The following is a 21,213-nucleotide window of genomic DNA, read 5'->3' on the forward strand; positions in this document are numbered from 1 at the left end:
GCAGACTGAGACCCCAATCTTGGCATGTTAATGGATCCATTATAAGGCAGAATTGACAATCTTCCCCACCTGGGTATAGGCAAAACACATAGTGCTCCTCACTATAAACATACTGCAACCACCATCAATCACTGACCAGCCTGAGATGAGAAGCCAGTGGCACGCTTAATCAGGACCAGAGTTCAGCTCAGCTACAGACAAAAACATACAGTATAAGGCGCACTGGATATGGAAGAGGCAGTTGTTTAGAAACGTACAAGAGCTGGGCTAGTTTAGGGCAAAAGTTTTAAACAAAAAGTGAAGCTGGTGAAATCTGCCCTTTATTTATTAGTTTGCATGTAGAGCAAAACGGGAGATGAAAAATGCTAATGACTGGTCCACAAGCAGGCCAGACATATGAGGGTATATAATTTCGAAAGACACCAAAAAATTGTGGTTGGGTAGTGGAGGACGCATGTTACTGAATATTTGGGCACCTTTGTTAAATTAGCAAAACATCCATGGCATTAATAGCTTACCAAAGCGAAGGGGCAGAGAAAATAAAGGGAGATTTCCTGGAACCAGAGGGCCCTGAAAATCATTCATTTTGGTTACTACTTACGATTCCATGGAAGGAGAAAGCCTACAGCATTCCAATCTACATAACGTTTCAACACTTCAACAGAAAAGGGCTACAGGGGGAGTTCCTCTTTCACAAAAGAATGTGCTATTCAACATTTACTGCCCCAGAGAAAGTGGGAGTACTGTGGATTTTGCCGGGTAAAAAGTCAAACCTAGGGTGTGCTTAAATTGGTAGAGTATAACATTCTATACAGCCACTGAAATCTTTATGAATTTTAGCTTTGCAAGTTTGTCTGTTCTTCACATATTGACATTTCTTTAGTACTTTGTTATCATTTTTGTCTCCTATGATTTAGATCCTTGATCCGGACACCTAGTATCCTCTCCCAGGAACAAGCGTCCCTCAGAAAAAGAAAATTACATCATTCAATTAGGTTTCTTCCATTTTCAACTCCTCCCCACCCCAACTCTCTTCTCCTTAGTCTTTTTGGTTCTGCTTTCCTGGTTTCGTAACATCGCTAGCATTTTTATTGTACTCTGCCTTTCCTTGCTCCTTCCATTTACTTTCACTTAACTCTCCCTTGTCCCCCTATTCCTCGTCATTTATTTTCTGGGGTAGACTATATATTCATAGCCTTCGACAACAGAACTTTATACTCCACTTGTGCCCCAAAGAATTCCCAGCTATGTCCTGTGCTCATTTAATAAGAATGTCTTTATTCTAAACATGTCCTCTAACCATCCTTTTCATTGCCTGGTTACTAGGCTTATTACAACTCCTTTATCACCACTCCACAGAGTTCCCCGCCATGACCAAACAGCACTGTGTCAGGGGGAATAATTCAACCTTCTTTGACTATGCAGTGAACCTCCTGGCTCGTGGCAGGGACACTAGACTTCTCCATAAAAGCCAGGGAACTGCCGATATGTGCAGGGAAACTCTTCCCAACCAGCCTCTCCATTTTGTAGAGTTCACACTGAAGCTCTGCCTCACCGGTGTTCCGCTTCGCATTCCGACTGCCAACCTTGTTGTGATTAGATCCTTGCTACATTTTGACCAGACACAACAGCAGACGTCTTCAAAATGTCCTGGCTTTGACTCAGGGCCTAGTTAGCTCTCTAGCATGTACTGACTTTGAGAAAGCATTTTACTTCGATGGACGAGATTACCATCCACAAGTCTATACACACACTTAATACCAGGGTTAAAGATAATGGAACATTCTCACAACTCTTCTGTTAAAAAACAATACAAGGATGCCCACTATTCCCATTGTTACTTGTCATTGCTAAGAGCACTTGGATGAAAGGCTCTGTGTGTTCGCACTGCTTCAAGATTCAAGGGGTCAAATGGACTGGGCATCAGACCTGCGAGTTGAGAATGAAGGATTTAATCACCATGCCTTATATAATATGAAACTCAAGTGAAGCAAAAAGTTGGCATGAAAACAGGCCCCATTCTCTGGTTAAGCCTAAGTAGGGATGTCACTTTTTGAATATCACTTCCAATGCCGCTGATGGGATGGAACGAACTGCCAACATCAAGATAGTTTCCCTCCCTAAATTTCCCTACACATTGCAGAATTATCCACATAAAATCAAGCATGGTATTGCCAGGGGAGGCTCCTTTGCTACGGCAATGGAGCATCGCCCCCTCCCCCCCGCCGGCTGAGCCAGCAGCAGAAGAATAAAATGATAGTTCACTATTGTTTTATTTTTCTGCTGCTGGCTCAGCCAGCAGTGCAAGGAGGGGCTGGGCCACGAGAGGTGGGAAGGAGGAGGAGGAGGAGGAGGAGGAGAAATGGAGTGCACTTAAGTGCACATGTGTGTTTGGCTGGCCATCTCAGGCTGGCAAACACACATGTGCACTTAGGTTTCTCCAGCCTGGTTGTGCTTGACAGCCAGGCTGGAGAAATTGCATAGACACCAGGGTTGTGTTTGAGTGGCAGTCCGAGCCGCTCAAACAAATCCTGATGCTGCTTTCATGCTAGGTTTAGCTTGAAAGCAGTGCCAGGATTCCTGGGGAGCCTGTGCTGGTGTCCCAGTGAATGCTGTGACACCACATCGAGGGAACAGGAGCGAGGCAGCAGGAGACGGCGGGAGATGAAAGTCTAAGGTAAGTTTATTTTTTTAAATATTTTTTTATTTTACCCCTCTGTCCCCATTACGCCCTCCTCCACCGACACCCACCCTTGAGATCTGCAGCAGCCGCCGCTGGGTATTGCACGTACCATCTATATGAAGGTGACAAGGCATATTGACTTCAGTCTCAAGACAGCTTTACTTAATACTTTTACCAACACAGACAAAAAACTGTTTGTACAACTACTGCTACATATAGGTTTGGTTATTGCCAAGAGGGCCATCTCTCAGATGTGGCAGGGGAGAACTCTCGCTGCAAACTTTCCAGAACCCTTCTTGCAAACCTCGGAAGCAAAAGGGGGTGGTCGGGGTGGGGGGCTAGAAGAGATCTGGGAAGGTTGGCACCCTGAGCAGAATATCAACCTATGAACTCAATGGATGGAAGGCTTCTCTTAATATAAGGTGCATTGTCTGTTTGGACCTACCAGTTACCAATGCATACCCTTTATATGTATCTCTGGTTTGAAGGCAATAGAGAAATAAACCATGTTATTTTTGCTTGATCACATTGTGCTTGGTCCTTTTTTAAACTGAGTAGTACTGATGCATTATATGGTTATCTTTGATGTTGGTACAACAACTCACATGGTAGAGCATGTCCCATAGGTTGATCATTCACATTTACTGGAAAACCTTGTTTAATACAGTACAGGCGGCCCTTGGTTGTTCAGTATATTTTAACCCTAAATTAGCACCCTGGATGATTAAAAATAGATAAGAGCCCAAAAGCCCTATCTAAGGTTGAGCCTGGAGATGGTCCAAAGGAACACTGCATAAAAAAAGCTGAAAGCAATTGTTGACACAACTCGCATCCTAAAACGTGAAATCTACTAGGCCAGAGGCTTTCCCAAGAAACACCAGAAAATAGAGAATAAATGGTCAACATCGAGAGGATGTGGGAGGGGCTCAAACGAATAACAAACAGATATATTTGCAGCAGAAAGTAATACTGGTACTCAGAGAGAGATTAAGTTGAAGTATAATTTGTGTTTTATTAATCCAACTTCATGGTAGGAAGATCACATACATCGTGCCTAATAAAAATGGATGAATAGGTTTATGTTACTTAACGCTGTAATGACTGAAAATGTAAAAAAAGAAAGTAGCACTTGTGGAACTGTTTCACGACCCAATTGCGGTACAGGTCTATGAAAAGCCACAGGGTGGAAAAGAAGTTTCTGAAGGGTTTATGAAACCTCTAGACTTGCAATGGCCATAAAAACATTTTCTTTAGTTGATCCAACTTCCCAAAGAAAAAAAAGAAGTCCTACTCTACACAGGACAAAGGAACCAAAGTTAAAATTTAAAATTTTAACAGACTCTCATTCTGCCTGGTTTCTGCCAAAGGCTCTAGCAGGTCCTGAGCTCGCCCCCCACGACCGCAGCACCAACCTGCCGTTTGCGTGTTCGAGGCCCTCCTCCACCCGCAGGCATCCTCCTGCGCCTCATCCCTGGTGGCTAGTGGGCTCACTTGACCCGTGTGCCGCTTCCGCCGTCCTGTAAGTTGTTTTTTGGCTTTTTCGCTTTTTCAGCGCCTCGCCCCGGCGCTTCTGCCCCCTTTGTGCCCCCCTGATTGCTGTCTCCCCGATCGTGTATTGTGCCATTATTGTTTTCTGATTGTGTGCTTTTCTTATTGTAACTGCTTGTATTTTTGCTCGTTTTCAGTGTTTTGCCCCTTGTGCGCTCCCCGTTCCCTGCCGCTGCCTCCCTGCAGCCCCGCCCCCCTCACGCCCCCATTTGCCGCTCCCTCCCGCCTCCCGCCTCCCAGCTGCTCCTCCCTCCCCCCTCCCTTCTTAATGGCTGGCGCTGCGCGCCCGCGCCGCTGGCGCGCCAGAGGCGCGCCAGGGGCAAGCCAGTCTGCGCCCGTCCGCGCCTGGACCGCGCCCAGCGCCACCCCCCCTGGCCCCGCGCCCCCCACATCCGCTACTCGACCAACGAACTCCGCGCTTTCAACCCCGGCCCCTCCACTGAATGCTTCCGGGCGTCCCCGAAGCACACTAAAGGACCTTTTTCCTGCCGCACCTGCAACTTCTCCTGCATCAGAACGACTAATCCAACTACTAAAATTTTCAACCCCAACCACCTGAACTGCATCCTCATCAACACCCGCTCCGCACGAAAACACGCCATCGAGCTCTGGGATTTGCTCGACACCACTGCACCTGACGTGGCTTTTCTGACCGAAACCTGGTGGAACGACTCCTCGGCTCCGGACATCGCCATCGCCATACCGGACGGCTACAAAATCATCAGAAGAGATCGAACCAACGGAATCGGAGGCGGAATAGCCATCGCTCACAAAGCTACCCTCAAAATCCACACACACTCGGACGACACCCTCAAGACAGCCGAACACCTCCACTTCCAGATCCACACAGACCCCAACACGACTCTCAGAGGAACCCTCATATACCGCACTCCAGGACCATGAGCCCCCTTCAGCGACACCATCGCCGACCTCGCAAGCACCCACGCCCTCGCCTCCACTGATTACATCCTCCTGGGAGATCTAAACTACCATCTGGAAAACGCCAACGACGCCAACACCACATCACTGACCTCCAACCTCCTCAACCTCGGACTCCACCAGCTAGTCAACACTCCCACCCACATCGCCGGACACACCCTTGACCCCCTCTTCACCTCAAGCAACCACATCTCTTTCAGCCACACCTCCGAACTCCACTGGACCGACCATCACTGCGTCCATTTCACCTATAAGAAAATCACAGAGCAACACCGCATCCAGCTACCTCCTCACCGCCGCTGGGGCAAAGTCACCCAAGACCAACTGACCAGCACCCTCATCAACAACCCTCCACCCGACGCAACCGACCCGAGCACAGCCGCCATCAATCTCCATCAATGGATTCTCGACTGCGCCAACACCCTTGCCCCACTCAAGAAACCCACCGCAATCCAAGGAAAGAAAAAACCAGCCTGGTTCACAGACGATCTAACTACCTCCAAAAGCATCTGCCAGAAGATCAAAAAGAAATGGATCCAAGAACGCACACCCGACAACCTCGCCACCCTCAAAAACGCCAACCGTGAACACCACCAACGGATCCGCCTCGCCAAGCGCGCCCACTTCACCGAACGCATCAACAACAACGCCCACGACTGCAAAGAACTCTTCGGCATCGTGAAGGAACTCTCCAATCCAAAAGCCAACTCCAACGACATCCCGCCCTCCCAGAAACTCTGCGACGACCTCTCCACCTTCTTCCACCAGAAAATCGCCACCATCCACAACAGCTTCAACACCGGTCCACCGCCAGTCCCCACCCCCGACGTCTCCTCCCACGACCGCCGCCTCACCGCCTGGACCCACGTGGACGATGCAGAAACCATAACAACCATGAACACCATCCACTCAGGCTCCCCTACGGACCCTTGCCCTCATCACATATTCATCTCAGCCAACGCCACCATCGCCCCCGAACTCCGCAAGATCATCAACCTCTCCTTCACTTCCGCAACTTTCCCGGACAGCTGGAAACACGCAGAAATACAACCCCTCCTCAAGAAACCCAAGGCCGACCCCAACGATCTCAAAAACTTCCGTCCGATCTCTCTCCTCCCTTTTCCAGCTAAAGTCATCGAGAAGATCGTCAACACTCAGCTCACCCACTTCCTCGAAGACAATTCCATCCTGGACCCCTCACAATCCGGATTCAGACGAAACCACAGCACTGAGACTGCTCTCCTCGCCGCCACAGATGACATCAGACATCAAATGGACAACGGCGAAACCTCAGCCCTCATCCTCCTCGACCTATCAGCCGCCTTTGACACAGTCTGCCACCGCACCCTACTGACCCGCCTCCAGGAAGCCGGCATCCAAGATAAAGCCCTCCACTGGATCTCATCCTTCCTCTCCGACAGAACTCAGAGAGTCCGTCTCTCCCCTTTCCGCTCCAAAGCCACCAACCTCATCTGCGGCGTCCCCCAAGGATCCTCCCTCAGCCCTACGTTGTTCAACGTCTACATGGCCCCCCTCGCTAAACTGGCCCGCCAACATCATCTCAGCATCATCTCCTACGCCGACGACACCCAGCTCGTCCTCTCCCTGACCAAAGACCCGCTCACCGCCAAAACAAACCTCCACGAGGGACTAAAAGCCATCGCCAATTGGATGAACAACAGTCGCCTGAAACTCAACTCCGACAAGACGGAAGTCCTCATCCTCGGGCGCACTCCCTCGGCCTGGAACGACTCATGGTGGCCCTCCGACCTCGGACCCCCGCCCACCCCTGCCAACCACGCAAGAAACCTCGGCTTCATCCTGGACTCCGCCCTCACCATGTCCAAACAGGTCAGCGCCGTCTCCTCCTCCTGTTTCAACACCCTTCGAATGCTCCGCAGAATCTTCAAGTGGATTCCAACAGAAACCAGAAAGACGGTGACCCAGGCCCTCGTCAGCAGCAGACTTGACTACGGCAACGCACTCTACACAGGCATCCCAACCAAAGACATCAAACGACTCCAACGTATCCAAAATGCCTCCGCCCGACTGATTCTCGACATACCCCGCCGATGTCACATCTCCCCTCACCTGAAGGAACTCCACTGGCTCCCGGTAGACAAGAGGATCACCTTCAAACTCCTCACCCACGCTCACAAGGCGCTTCACAACACCGGACCCTCCTACCTCAACACCAGACTTAACTTCTACACTCCAACTCGTCAACTCCGATCCGCCAACCTCGCCCTCGCCATCGTACCCCGAATCCAGCGCAAGACCTCCGGCGGCAGATCCTTCTCCTTCCTCGCCGCCAAGACCTGGAACTCTCTCCCCACACCTCTACGCCAGACCCAGGACCTCCTCGCATTCAGAAGGCTCCTCAAGACCTGGCTCTTCGACCGCTAAACAGCAGCGCACCACGCCCCCCCCTCCGCTCAGCGCCTCGAAACCCTGACGGGTACATAGCGCGCTTTATAAATATTGTGATTGATTGATTGATTGATTGAGCTGCGGAGATCAAAATAAGTACATTGACTCAGTTCAATACCTACAAGCTTTCTTGAAAAAATTAGATGATAAACAAAATGCAAACAATGTCACAGGACCTTACATGACAAAATGTTTTATAATGCAGATGTAGGAAAGAGTACTTTGTTCAGGGATCCTTCTCGTAGAAAAATGATTTTATGAACCAACAGCCAGACAGTTGCATGCTGTGACTCTGGCACACATTGTTTGGTTTAATGCAACACCCATGTTTTCCAATGTGTGGCTGTATATATCAGGAAACTACTTCCTTTAATTTTTCCCCTTTTAAAAAGTGAAAAATTAACCATTTTCAGTCCGCATTGCAGCTTTGTGTCTAATTTTCGCATTATTTTATATTAATTATATAATTTTATGTCTTAAAAATACAAAAGTATAATTTTACCTTTTGAATAGCAATTTATTATATTTCAGGGAATTTCAATTTCCATTAAAAATGTTTTCCTGGACGTAGAAGTTCAGTGTTTATGAATATTAATGAAGATGCCATGATGAAGAATATCTTTGCCCTACTGTACCGTATAGTCCAATAGAAGTGAACGAAAACCCACAGACCTACCAAGGAGGCAGAGAATGAGCAAGGTTCAATGTTTTGAATCTTGTGTAGGTAACATCCTGTACGACACCGGCAAACACTTAGGACCTGGTTACGATCTTGGCGGATGGGATACTCAGTCACAAACATGACAGATATTACAAGTTCCATAGGATATAATGGAACTTTTAATACGGTGGACGGGATATCCATTTCCTTTGTGACTGAGCATCCTAACCACCAAGATCGTAATCAGGCCCTTAAACACAAAATATTAGGACCTATGCTAACATGAAAACAAGATTTAACTCGTGCTCTGGTCTATAAGCTTTTCTTTGTGTTAGGCATGTAAATTATTTTATATGCCCATAAAAATGAAGTTAAAACCGTTTCTTTTTAAGTCCATTTGGAGAAGTTAAAAAATGTCATCTTTAGACATGTGGCGTTAAAATATTTAGCTTCTTATTAAAGCGATCGTTTTTAGGATCATGGAGATCAGGGGAGATACCCAGTGTTTATGGATAAAAAAGGGCACATAATTGCCAGTCCTCACTGATGCAGCATACATTTTTTCCATTAAACCAAAATACCCATTTCTCTAATTTTTATTCACATGTTGCCTTGAATGGAAAATTATTTTTAAACTATTCTCTTCAATATATAGTATATATGAGTTTAATATGAGCTTTTAGTTGTCGTACCTGTGAAACGTGCAACTAGGGTCATTTTGCAAACGCACCTGTAGGTCGCTGGTTAGTCAAGGTTATTTTTAAATGGCCGTGCAAAGTTTATTCATTACCATGAAATTCACATTAGGGGCTGGATTACAGTTATTGGTGGTGCTTAGTGTTTCGTGACTAACATCTGAACACTGTTTTTTGCTACCACCATGCAGCACTGACCAAACTAAATAGTAGTGAAGCAGAACAGCGCACCTTTACAATACGTAATGTGCTGCTAAATATTCAGTGGTACAATTTAGAACAGAATTAAAAACACATAGTAGTTTATGTAATCCATCCTCAGAAATGTATTACTACCAAAGGCATATAATCAATGTCGATCAACCAGAGGTTCGCAAAAATCACAGTCTACACGGGAGGTCTGGCACCCAAAATAGTTATTTACATTTCATATATGAGAATACAAGAAACTGATAAATAGTTGCACATAAAAATAATTATGCAATGTAGCAATATGGTTGTGCAAACAGGAGCTCCATATAAAATTTCATAATGTTAAACATGTAAGCCATTGGAATCCTAATATAAAAAACAAAGGCATCACTTACCAGGGTATGATATCAAAATCCTTATGCGATTTTTGAAGATTTTCTCGAATCACTACCCAACCCATCTCAATTCTTCTTCGCTTGCTTGGTGCTTGTCCACTTGAAAGTTCCCTTTGTGTGGCAACATATGAAGGTTGTGTTATATCAAGGAATCTGATATCTTCTGTAAACAACTAGAAAACAATAGAAAATAAAATAACGTAAATTATGATTTTTTGCACTTCTTTTGAAATGTGAACACTGGCGTGAAATCCAGCAGCAATCAACACATCTAAATAACTCCATCCAGAGCAGCTGTATTTGATCCTAACGGTCCTAAACATTTTTTATATCAGGCAGGTCCAAGATGAAATACAAACACTTCATAAATTGTATATTTTTTCATGACCTACATTCAACACTATTCGTCTGCTCAGAAGCCTTTAAAAGGACTCTAACCATGAATGTCATCCACTGTCACCATTCAAAACAAAAATCAACAAACAATATGGGATTCATCTTTTTCCACTATATTTCCAGCCAATACGAGAATATGGTAACACAAACCTGCAAAGAATACTAATGCAGATCAACCTACTTTATGTTCCTAAACTGAGATTCAAACTTTGATCAATAGCTTGCTAGATAAAGATACGAGGACATTCCAGTCACTCAAAATATAACAGCTGACGATAATCACAATCTTCATGAACGTACATGAACAAGAAATTCTCCTCTTGTAAGAAGGACTGCCATTCACTAACCAATCAAATCTTTGGTAAGGAGAGGATGGGGATGGGAGTGAAACTGTCTTATGGACCCCTGGATAGTAATACAGCTCTATATCCCACTTGAGAGAAGTGTTCACCAACTTACCCTGCAGCTTGTTTGGGATTCTTTTGAATGTATTTATGTATGTGGCATTTACATTGCACAAACCAGGCAAAAGGTGGCAGAGTGCTGTATAGAGTGAAACGCAAACATACAACCAATCCGTGATTGGAGCGGAAGTTGGGTTGAGAGAGGAGAGATGACTGTTGCTTTGCTGTGATGTAGGGTTCTTTCTTTTTACTCAAATCTTTTTATTGAGGTTTTCAATAGGAACAGATAATGAAAAAGTAAAATAAATGCTTTGAAGGCAACTTTACTTAATCCCCACACCAACATCTTCCATATAATACATTTCACCACCATAGCAATTAACATCTCTTTCATGCACTTATCAAATACAGGTCACGCTCCCTTATGTGAACAGTCAGGTGCTATGATAAGCATATCATATGAACAGTTGCAGGGTTATCGGTCAAGGTAGCTCAAAATACTAATGTTCTAGCTTGGAAAAATACTGCATCATAAGAGAATATATTGGCAAATTTCTTCTTAGTGTTGTTCAGGTCATGAGTTCACTTCTCAAATGCTAACTGTTGCCAAGGTTTCCATAACTACTGTGCCAAGCTAGGAGGATTTTCTTTCTCAATGTGCCTCTATCATGATTCTAGCAGCCCCAACATGTACCACCCCAAGATTATTGTGTTCCAACTAGCCTGCTGGAATTGGCCTCCCAGCAAGCCAAAAATAATCAGTCCTGCATCAGCTTGAATCTCACACCTTTAAGGTGATTCAGAACCTCTTTCCAAGAAAGAGATAAATGGCTTGACAGGCCCACCAAATATGCATCATGATTCTTTTTCCTGCACTGCATAGCCAACAGTTCTAGATAAATTTGGTGAAGCACAACAGGGATGAATGCCATTGATATAACACTTTGCAAGTCAACTCTCTGTGAGGTACACTTTTGTACACTGTACAAATTGCAGTCTATATCTCTCCTTGCTATTTATAGGGATCTCTCCATTGAGATGTCTGAACCACCTCAAATGGAAATTCGCTGTATTTTGACAGAAATTAGAAATATCTGAGAGCATCCCCTGACTGGTTCTTACAAGTTGTTCTATTGGGGATCACTCTCTAATAGATGCTTGCCTAAGCAAGTAGTACATCACCCAATGACATGTTTGAAGTATTGTAATATTTTTCCGGGACACTGAACTATTTTCTGTACTGATTAAAGGACTTAATCCCTCCTTGTAGAAATATATTCGAAATTCCCTTTCCATTCAAAAATTTGGGGTTGTCATTAATGGCGGTATTAGAGGATGGACACTTTGTCCCATAACTCTAACACTATTTTAACTGGAGTGGACAGGTGAACATTCCGGGTCTTTTGTGCTTGATTATCAAGTAGAGGGCCCAAAAAGAAATACCCACCATCATCCTATCTCTAAATAGCCATTTAGTTTCTGTTTCTACAGTGGTCCACTCTACAATCACTCTCAAATGAGCTTCTCTGTATTAAGGAATAATGTCTGTATGTGGTAGCCCTCCTCTGGACTGTGAAGGCCTGACACTTATCATCCTAGCCCTCTTCCTTATCCAAACAAGGTGTGCCTAATCTCACTGTAACTATCTCAGGTCTCCCTCAGGGATGGGCACTGGAAGGGTCTGGAGCAAATGTAATAATTGAGGAAAGGCATTCACTTTAAGGATGTGAATCCTCCCTATCCAGGACCCAAAGAGATAGACATTTATTAAGGTCAGTTTTGATTTGTCTTTTCGGTTCTAGCTATAGCAAGTCTTCACATTTTCGGTAATGTTCAGGCCTACTCACCTAAGAGATTTAAAAGTCTACCTAAAAGAACAGTCTACAGCCACGTGGCCTAATTCCTCCCTCAGCAAAATAAGGTTCCATAATTCTTTTGACTTTCTTTGATTAACTCAGAAACATCCCTGAAGTCATTCCGAATTGATGCTACTACCGGCAAGGAATCTCTAGGACTGGAGAGAGTAACGCACAACCTGCAAATACAAAGACTTAGCACTGCAGCCCTCTAAATACTACCCACTGGACCCTTTCCTCCTGCCTCAAAGTAAATGCAAGGGGAATGATTGGCAAGTTAAAAAGAAGTTGAGCTAGTGGGCAGATAATCCTCGTGCCTGTCTGAATTGTGAATATTTGCAAGGGGATACCATTAACTATAATTGTTGTCTGAATTCTTATAGTAAACCAAAATCACTACCAAAATCTTAAGGCCAAAACCCATTTGGTTCAAGAGAGGTTCCAGGTATTTCTACCTGACTGTGCTGAAAGTATTCTCTATATCATGTAGACGGAGTAAGAGCACTGGGATTCTTTGGTGGGTACCTTCTCAACCATGTGGTAATTCTCCAAGCATTGTCACTTTCTTCTCTGTCGTTCACGAACCCTACTTGGTCTGCATCCATTAGCTCGAGCATAAATGGTGCAAACCTATTTAACAAACATTTTCCGAAAACATTGTAGGCCTGCACTAAGAAGTGCAATCAGTCTACATATATACATGCATAGTTCTGTCCCCCCCCCCACCTAATGCACAAGCAAAGTGTCAGCTCCATGCATACAGGGAGTGTAAGAAAGCCATTTTTTGATTGAGGGGGGGTAATGAGTCTTCTCAAGCAAATAAAAAGCCAATCTTTATCAGCTTGAACCACGTAAGTCACTAAATTAACTTGTGCTTAGCTCTCTGGTACCTTGGCACAAAAGCAGATAGGCTTAACTTGGAGACACTGTGTTCAGTATTTATGCAGCACAGATACGATAATAGAGTGGAAACAAAAACATTAGGAAAAATTCCAAACCAATTTAGAAAAACACAGAAAATGTTAATACATACACACAAAAAAGATTAAATACAATCAGTGGAACCAAACTTATTAAGTTTTAATTTTTTGTGTGAAAATTAGCACCTAAAACATCAAAGCACCAACCGCTGGCATTTAATCGCACAGCACCAACTTCCATAAACCAACTCGACAGCTCCGCTCCGCCGACCTCGCTACAGTCCCCAGCATCCAACGCACCACCTCCGACAGCAGATCCTTCTCCCACCCTGCCGCCAAAACCTGGAACTCCCTCCCCACCAACCTATGCAAGATCCAGGACCTCCTAACCTTCAGAAAACACCTCAAAACATGACTTTTTGAGCAGTAACCACCCACCTCCCCAGCACCCTGAGACCCTACCGGGTGAGTAGTGCACTTAAGAAATTTGTATGATTGATTGAGCAGCGGGACAAAGTAAAAAATTATGGTCAACCACAACAGAGCGCAGTTCGGATAAATGAAGTGGATTGGGCCAAGTCTCAGATTTCCTTCAAATTAGAAGAAATTTCAAAGTAAAGTTCCTGGGAAGGTAAAGTTCAATGAGTCAAGGCAGCTGGCAGTCTCAGAGGAGGAGGCGTTGCTGTCGGAGAGCTGATGGATGAAGTCACAGCGAAAATTTCTACGATCTGACCTAGTCTCCAGCAGGACAAGGCTGTAGCTGACGGAGGCTCTATGAGGACCTACAGCCTTTCTGAGAGGTCACGCGGAACAAAATTTGCTGCTGCGGACACAAAAGTAGCAGGATCTACAGCAAACACAGGTCAACTAGCGATGCACTTCAGGCAGATCGGCATGCATGAGAGTCCCGGACTTCTGTTGGTTCTTGGGCCACTTTTAAGCAGAAAATATTTCCAGTCCCATGTTTTGGCTGGAAAAGCACCTTTAGCACCACTTCCAATGTTCCAGGACTGGCTGGGCACTACATGGGGGGGGGGGCTCAGGACTCACCCCAAGCAGAGGTCAGGTGAAGGGTTCAAGGTCTCTGGAGCTTGTTTTGCCCCTTTAGCTCACACAAGAGGCCAGCCAACTAGCTCTTGGAGTCAATCTGGTAGTCTTGTGATCAACCAGCTAGGCAGCCTCAAGCAGCAGGGAAGTACTCTGAAGTGCAACACAGTCCTTCTGGGGGTCCTCCACAGGTCAAGGAGTGTGCTGAGGAGTTGGTCTGGGGCTCCAATACTTATACCTGGTGGCAGCCTTTGGATTGGAGAAACGTCTTGACTAGCCCACACCTGGTTCTGGATTTTTTTTCCTTCCCCTGCCCAAACTCCAAGTGGTCTGGAGTGATAAAATGCCAGTGTCAAGTTCCTTTACGAGTGGGCTGGAGGAAGCCCTTTGAAATGCAATGGGGCAAGAAAACGCTCCGCACCTCCCACCCCGACAGGATGGCTCCTCTTGCCAATTCCTAGTTCCCCTTTGTTTCACTGTCTGGGAGGAATAAACAAAGACTTACTGCCAGCTATTCTCAGTAATCTCACCCAGGACACAGCCCTCAGCCATCAAATGGTTAGGACAAAAAACATCAATTTTATAAACATGGCATTTTCAGAATTGTGACTCAACATATGAATTTACTGTTACGGAAGATTCTAAATTACAATTATTTTGAGACAAAACCTTATATTTCTACTTGTTCCCAATCAAAAGTTAGCACTTAGTAAATGCAATAAGGTAACCCAATGTTATCCGATGGAAGAGGTAGACCTCAAAAGTGAAAAGCTAATTTGGGAGTTTTTCCACTACCAGGACAAGTAAAACTTAGACGTACATGCCCACCATTTTAATTACACAGCACCCTGCCCTATGAGATACCTAGGGCCTACCTTAGAGTGTCATATGTATTAAAAAGGGAGGTTTAGGATTGGCAAAGGGGTAATTTTACCAGGTCGAATTGATTTGAGAAGGACACACAAGCTGCAATGGCAGGTTTGAGATATATTTAAAAAGACTATTTATGTAGGTGGCACAATAATTTAATTTACTGGCCCTGGATACAAGTTACAAAGCTTCAGTAACCCCTTACCTGGTACAGAGAATATCTAGCCGCAAATTCCTTACATTTAAATTCCCCAGGTGTCAGAGTTGATCTAGAAGATTTTCGGGAGCAGCATCCCTGCATGCCAGTAGGTGGCGTCGATTGGATCTGCGCAGCGTCATACGCATTGTCTACACCAGAAGTGACATCTTTGTCACCTATACAGGCGATGCATCGGTGCACTGACATCAGTTACTTTTCATGACTTTCCACGGCAGGAACGCAGAGCCATGAAGTTCACAGACACTGGTGTGTCCAGACTAGAGCCCTAAAAGAGATCATCTCTACCTCTAAAAATCTGTCCCCAGAGCAGGGAGGATGGGTGGGTTGGTAAGGAATCTGTGTCTAGATATTGTCTCTACCAGATAAGGCGTTGCCGAAGGTAATTACCCTGTTTATCTGATAGAGACTTCTAGCCACAGACTCCTTACCTTTGAACAGAAATACCATCCCCAGTGGTGGGACCGGAGACAAGTTCAAAATAGGAAGTCCTGCAGGACCAAGATGGGCGAAATGCCCATCTCTGCAGTCCCGAATGTCCAGACAGTAATGCTTGGTTAACGTGTGCAAGGAAGCCCACGTTGCTGCCTGGCAGATGTCCAGGGCTGGGACTCCGTGTGTTAATGCAGTGATCGCAGCTTTGGCTCTGGTGGAATGAGTCTGCAAGCCCTCTGGGGGTTGCTTCCTGGACAAGGCCTAGCAGATTTTGATGCAGATAATTACACATTGGGAGATGGTCCGTTTCAGCACTGCCCAACCTTTTTTCACACCAACATGCCCCACAAAGAGTTGATCGTCCACCCAAAACTCTTTTGTGGGATCAAGGTAGAATGACAATGCTTTTTTTGGGTGCAGATAGTAGAGTAAATCCTCCTCTTTAGAGGGATGTGGAGTAGCGTAAAAGTGGGTATAGTGACAGATTGATCCACATGAAATGGTGTTTCCACTTTCGGCAGGAAAGAGGCCCTAGTGTGAAGAACCAGCTTGTCTGAAAAGACTGATAAGTAGGGAGGCTTGGATGATAAAGCCTGCAGCCTCACCCTGATTGGAGGATTGATGTTTATGTTCAGAAGCTTGGGAAACTACTGACATTGAGCATTCTCTGCAGAGGCGAACAGAAATAACCAAGGCTCTTCCCACTGCTGAGAGAGACCTTGCTCCACCTGCAGATGGAGACCCCACTTGTGATCCACTAGATATCAATGGCTGAGCTGGTCTGCTCTGGCGTTCAGGGAACCTGCCAGATGTTGAACCACAAGGGATATGCCCTGCAGTTCCAGTCATGTCTAGACCCGCAGAGCCTCTTGACATAAGGTCCAAAACCCAAGGCCGCCATGTTTGCTGCAGTATCACATGGCAGTGGTGTTGACCTTGAACACCTGCACTAGTCTTCCTTTGATAGAGGGTAGAAAGGCTTTCAATGCCAGTCAGATCGCACAGAGCTCCAGCATGTTTGTGTGGAGTATGGATTCTGTTGGAAAAAAAAAAAAGAGTCCTCTGATCTCTACCTCTCCCAGGTGGCAGCCCCATACAAAGAGTGAGGCATCTGTCACCACTGTGAGAAGTGGTTGGGCAAGGGAAGGGCCTCCGACGCAATCTCGGTTAATTAGCCACCACTGCAGGTCTATTACAGTACCCTCTGAGATCTGGGCCATGTCGGTGAGATTACCTAATGCTAGGCCCACTGGAACTTCAGGTCTCATTGCAAAGCCCACACATGCCATCTGGCATGTGTCACATGCAGGATGCCATGAGGCCCTGCAGCCTCAGAGTCAGTCTCACCGAAACCCAGAATAGAGGCTGAAACATTGGTATCATAGCCTGAATATCACAGACTCACTGCTCGGGAGGATAAGCCCAAAACTGCACTATGTCCAGAACAGCTCTGATGAAAGGGAGCATCTGAGACTTTGGCACCTTTATACTGAACCCAGCGAATGTAGGTTTGCCATAGTCTGGAGGTGGGAGCTAGCCTGGGGCGAACTAGTCGTCAGCAAACAATCATCGAGATAGGGGGAAACTGCCACCCCTGGATCTGTGCAGATGAGCTGGGACCACCACCATCACCTTGGTGAACAGACGAGAGGCACTGGTAAGGCCAGGGGAGCATGTTTAACTAAAAGTGCTCGTGGCCTACTGTGAACCACAAGTACTGTCTGTGGGCAGGCAGGATGGGTATGTGAAAATAGGCGTCATGCAAGTCCAACGCTACCATTCAGTCTTCGGGATCCAGGGCAGACAATTCCTGAGCCAATTTGAGCATCCTGAATTTCTCTTTTCTGAAGAAAAAGTTTAGAGTTCGAAGGGCTAGGATAGGACGAAGACCCTTGACCTTTTTGGGACCACAAAGTAGCGGAAGTAGCAACCACTACCTACTTCTGGCCCTGGAAGTCGATAAATGGCTGCCTTGGCCAAGAGAACTCTGACTTCCTCGCAGAGCAAGGACAGATGAACCTCCATCAGCCGGTCGTAAGATGGAGGGAGGAGTATATTTGAATGCTCTTAAGACCCACTTGTCCAATGTTATGTACTGCCAGTGGTGGTGATGATGGTGGAGTCTGATACCAACTGGACACCCATGAATTTGAAGGGCAAGATTAGGCAGGCTTAGAGGCTGCAGCTGCTGGGGGTGATGGTGTAGCAGACCACGGGCTACCCGATTCACGGGGTCGGGAAGAACCGCACCCTCACACGCACATAAGCTGGGCAGCTTGTGTAAAATGGTGGCTGTAGCGGTTGAACGCCCCTTTGGTAGCCACAAAAGGAGCAAAAGGCAGACTGGGGTTAACGCAGGTGGCTGAGACCAAGGAGCTGGCCATAGTACCCGGGTCCTCGAAGCACTCCACCACCGAGCCTGCCTTGCCTCCAGAGAGACGGTTGCCATCAAAGGGCATGTTCATTTGGGAAACCTGGACATCCCCCGAAAACCCAGATGTTCTCAGCCAGGTGTGGCGTCTGAGCACCACCATCATGGACACTGTTGTGCTAAGCTAATCGGTTGTGTCTAAACCACAACGACTAGTGAAGTTGGCTGCGTCTCTTGCGTCCTTGACTGCGTGGGAGAGAACAGCCCGAGCCTCCTCCAGGACTTGTGGTAACACCTATGCAACCATGTCTCACAGTGAGTGATATTAACAGCCCAATAAGCTTGGGCTGTTCACTGACTGCAATTTAAGGATGGTGGAAGAAAATATATTTTTTACTGAAGCTATCCATCCTCTTGGATTTCCTGTCCAGGGGTTCGGCTAGGGAACCCGCCATGGGAAGTGTAAGCCTGGACCATTAAGCTTTCCGGGGTGGGGTATGTTGAGGCAACTTTGATCCCCTTGAGCGGGCGATGGCTGCAGGTAATCGTCCTATTCACAGGAGCCCCTGTGGTGGGCTTGGACTAGGTCCCCAGTAGGACATCTGCAAGTGCTTCATTGAAAGGGAGCAGGGATTCAGGGGAGGAAGCTCTCAGCTATAGCACTTTCATCAAGATGTTAGTCCTGACTGGCACCAAGGGCAGCTCGAGATCCAGGACCTCAGTTGCCCTCTTCATCAGCATATGTAGTTTCATCCTCCATAGCAACAGTAGGAGGAGAAAGCATGCCGGTATCTGGAGACATGTCCAGTCCAATGGCATCACCCAGTTCCTCACACCAACATGGTTCGGTGACAGGCACCACTCGGTTTAAAACCTCTCTTCCTCGTCGAAGACATTCTCTAGACCCACCAGGAAGAAAAAAATATTTTTGTTAAAGGGGGGTGAGGGGTAAGGGGGGTGTTGACAAAACATCAAAAAAAGCCTGTCAAGAAGTGACAGAAGGTAGCTCTCTCTGGATCTGCACTGACTGTCGTGGAAAGGAAAGAACTGACATTAGCGTGCCCGGGGTGCCTATATGGGTGACGTGGATGTCTCTTTCAGCGCTAAAACTGCAGAGCCGACTGACCCCACCTACTGGTGCGCAGGGGTACTGCTCATGAAAATCTTCCAGATCAGTCTCATGCCTGGGGAAATTCAAAGCTAAGGAATCGGCAGCTAGAAGTTTCTATTATATGTAACACTTTATAGGGACTTATAATTACACTAAATAGACCAATTGGGTATAAGTCAACTTTACTATGTTTTAAGGACTGAGCACAATCACTGTAACACTGGTTGGCAGTAGTAAAATGCAGAGAGTCCTAAAGCCAACAAAATTAATTTCAGCAAAGAGGAGAGGAGAAGGCAAAACGTTTGTGGAAGACCACACCAAAGGCTGTCAGATCTAACAGAGGGACATTCCTGACTGTTGAGCAAAAGAATTATAGAGCACTGTCAAGGATGCCACCAGGCAAGAAACACAAGTTTTATAAAAATGACTTTAAAGTCATGTGACCCCGTGGAATTTAACCAAGCCCATCTCTCATCACTGCATTTTTTTTTTTACTTCAAAGCCTTCAATAGGATGGGCTAGCTTCTATTATATTTCAGTTTTTTTATGGCTTTATCATTTTTTGGCTCTTGGGAATATAGACTTCAGAGAAATGTCCAATACACTTATCTCTTTTTTCTCATTTATTCTAACAACCCATTTATTCATTTTATACTTTGTTTTAATAAACTCTTTAATTTGTTTACACATAGTTGTCATGCTACCAGGACTTCCATCTTATTGCCAGGTTCGTCAAAGATGTGGCCTAACTTCAGTAGAGTCTGTTCTTCCTTATTCATTTGCAGAAGATTTGACCACTTAGCATTGCCAGCTGTCTATGGATTTCATGAGAGGGATTATGATTGTCAAGCTCTACAATTTGTTCCAATTCTTTCACTTTCTTGCCTTCTAGCAATCTATTTTTCTCCTCTTGTTGGTCATCAGCAATATAGCCTCTCCCCTCACCGTAACTTTAAAGGCATCCCACTTGGTTTCTAACAATCTGTCTCCTCTATATTCATTTTTTTTTTTTTAAAGTCCTGAATATCTTTAGGGCGAACTCCTTCTTTGAGACAGTATCTCTTAACAGATATAAACAGATCTGGGGTAATACATTCCTGGGCGAACCTGTGGGTTATTATCTCAAGAAACACCAACATGTCTAGAGCTTGACAGCAAAATACCTAAGAAGTCTGCAGATATTAATCTGCATAGCATTGACTGCGATATGAGAACAATCTATCCAAGAACAGGTTCTATGAATACAGAAGTAGAAGTCGTCGTCTATGGCTCATTGGTGTCTTCCAATCCTCACTCTGTTGAACAGTTTCCTTACCTTCGGTAACATCTTATCTGGAAGACAATCTATCTAGCCCAAAATGTTCAAAGGTGTCAGGCTGACTCTGGAAATTCTTGAGCAGTACCACTGTGCGCAGGGAGGTATTTTAGTTGGGCTTCCTATCAGCATTGTAAGAAGTGAAGTTATGTGCACAGTGCCTATGTAGGTACCTCCTCAGTGAGCTGACATCTTTTTTGTGACATTTCCACACCAGAAGCGCAGAGCCACAAAGCCTGATGATGTTCTGGACCAAGGACCTCAGGGGGATGACCCAGTGCAGAAATCCCAGGTGCAGAGCAGGGAGAATAAGAGGGTCAGTAAGGAATCTGGAGCTATATATAGAGTCTCTATTGATAAGATGCTACCAAAGGTTAGTAATTTGTTCATCTGATAGAGACTTCTATCAGCAGATTCCTTACCATACAGTAGGCACCCAAGCAATACCTCCCTAGAGGTGGATCTGAGAAAAGATTAAACCAAAAAAAAAAGTCCTGTTGGACCAAACGAGCAAAATAACCATCACAACAGACCTGGCTTTTCGGGAAATAATGCTTAGTGAACATGTGCAGAGATGCCCACGTTGGTGCCTGGCAGATGTCCAGGACAGGAACTTCACAAGCTAACGCAGTGGGTGCAGCCTTGGCTCAAACAGAATGAGTGCGCAAGCCCCTAGGGGACTGCTTCTTAGCCACTGGCAAATTTTCATGCAGAGGATTATCCACAGT

The 21,213-nt window shown here is 45.7% G+C and overlaps 1 protein-coding gene across 1 annotated transcript in view; it reads right to left on the reverse strand.

Moving 5' to 3' along the window:
• The window catches only part of ATM (ATM serine/threonine kinase), a 1,319,133-nt gene that overhangs the window by 1,133,894 nt on the left and 164,026 nt on the right, over window positions 1-21,213 (reverse strand). Inside the window, exon 9 of the mRNA XM_069202321.1 lies at window positions 9,544-9,716. Within this exon, the coding sequence (XP_069058422.1) occupies window positions 9,544-9,716 (173 nt within the window). The remainder of the gene's footprint in view (window positions 1-9,543; window positions 9,717-21,213) is intronic.

This window comes from Pleurodeles waltl, chromosome 8 (assembly GCF_031143425.1).
Source record: "Pleurodeles waltl isolate 20211129_DDA chromosome 8, aPleWal1.hap1.20221129, whole genome shotgun sequence".
NCBI lineage: Eukaryota > Metazoa > Chordata > Amphibia > Caudata > Salamandridae > Pleurodeles > Pleurodeles waltl.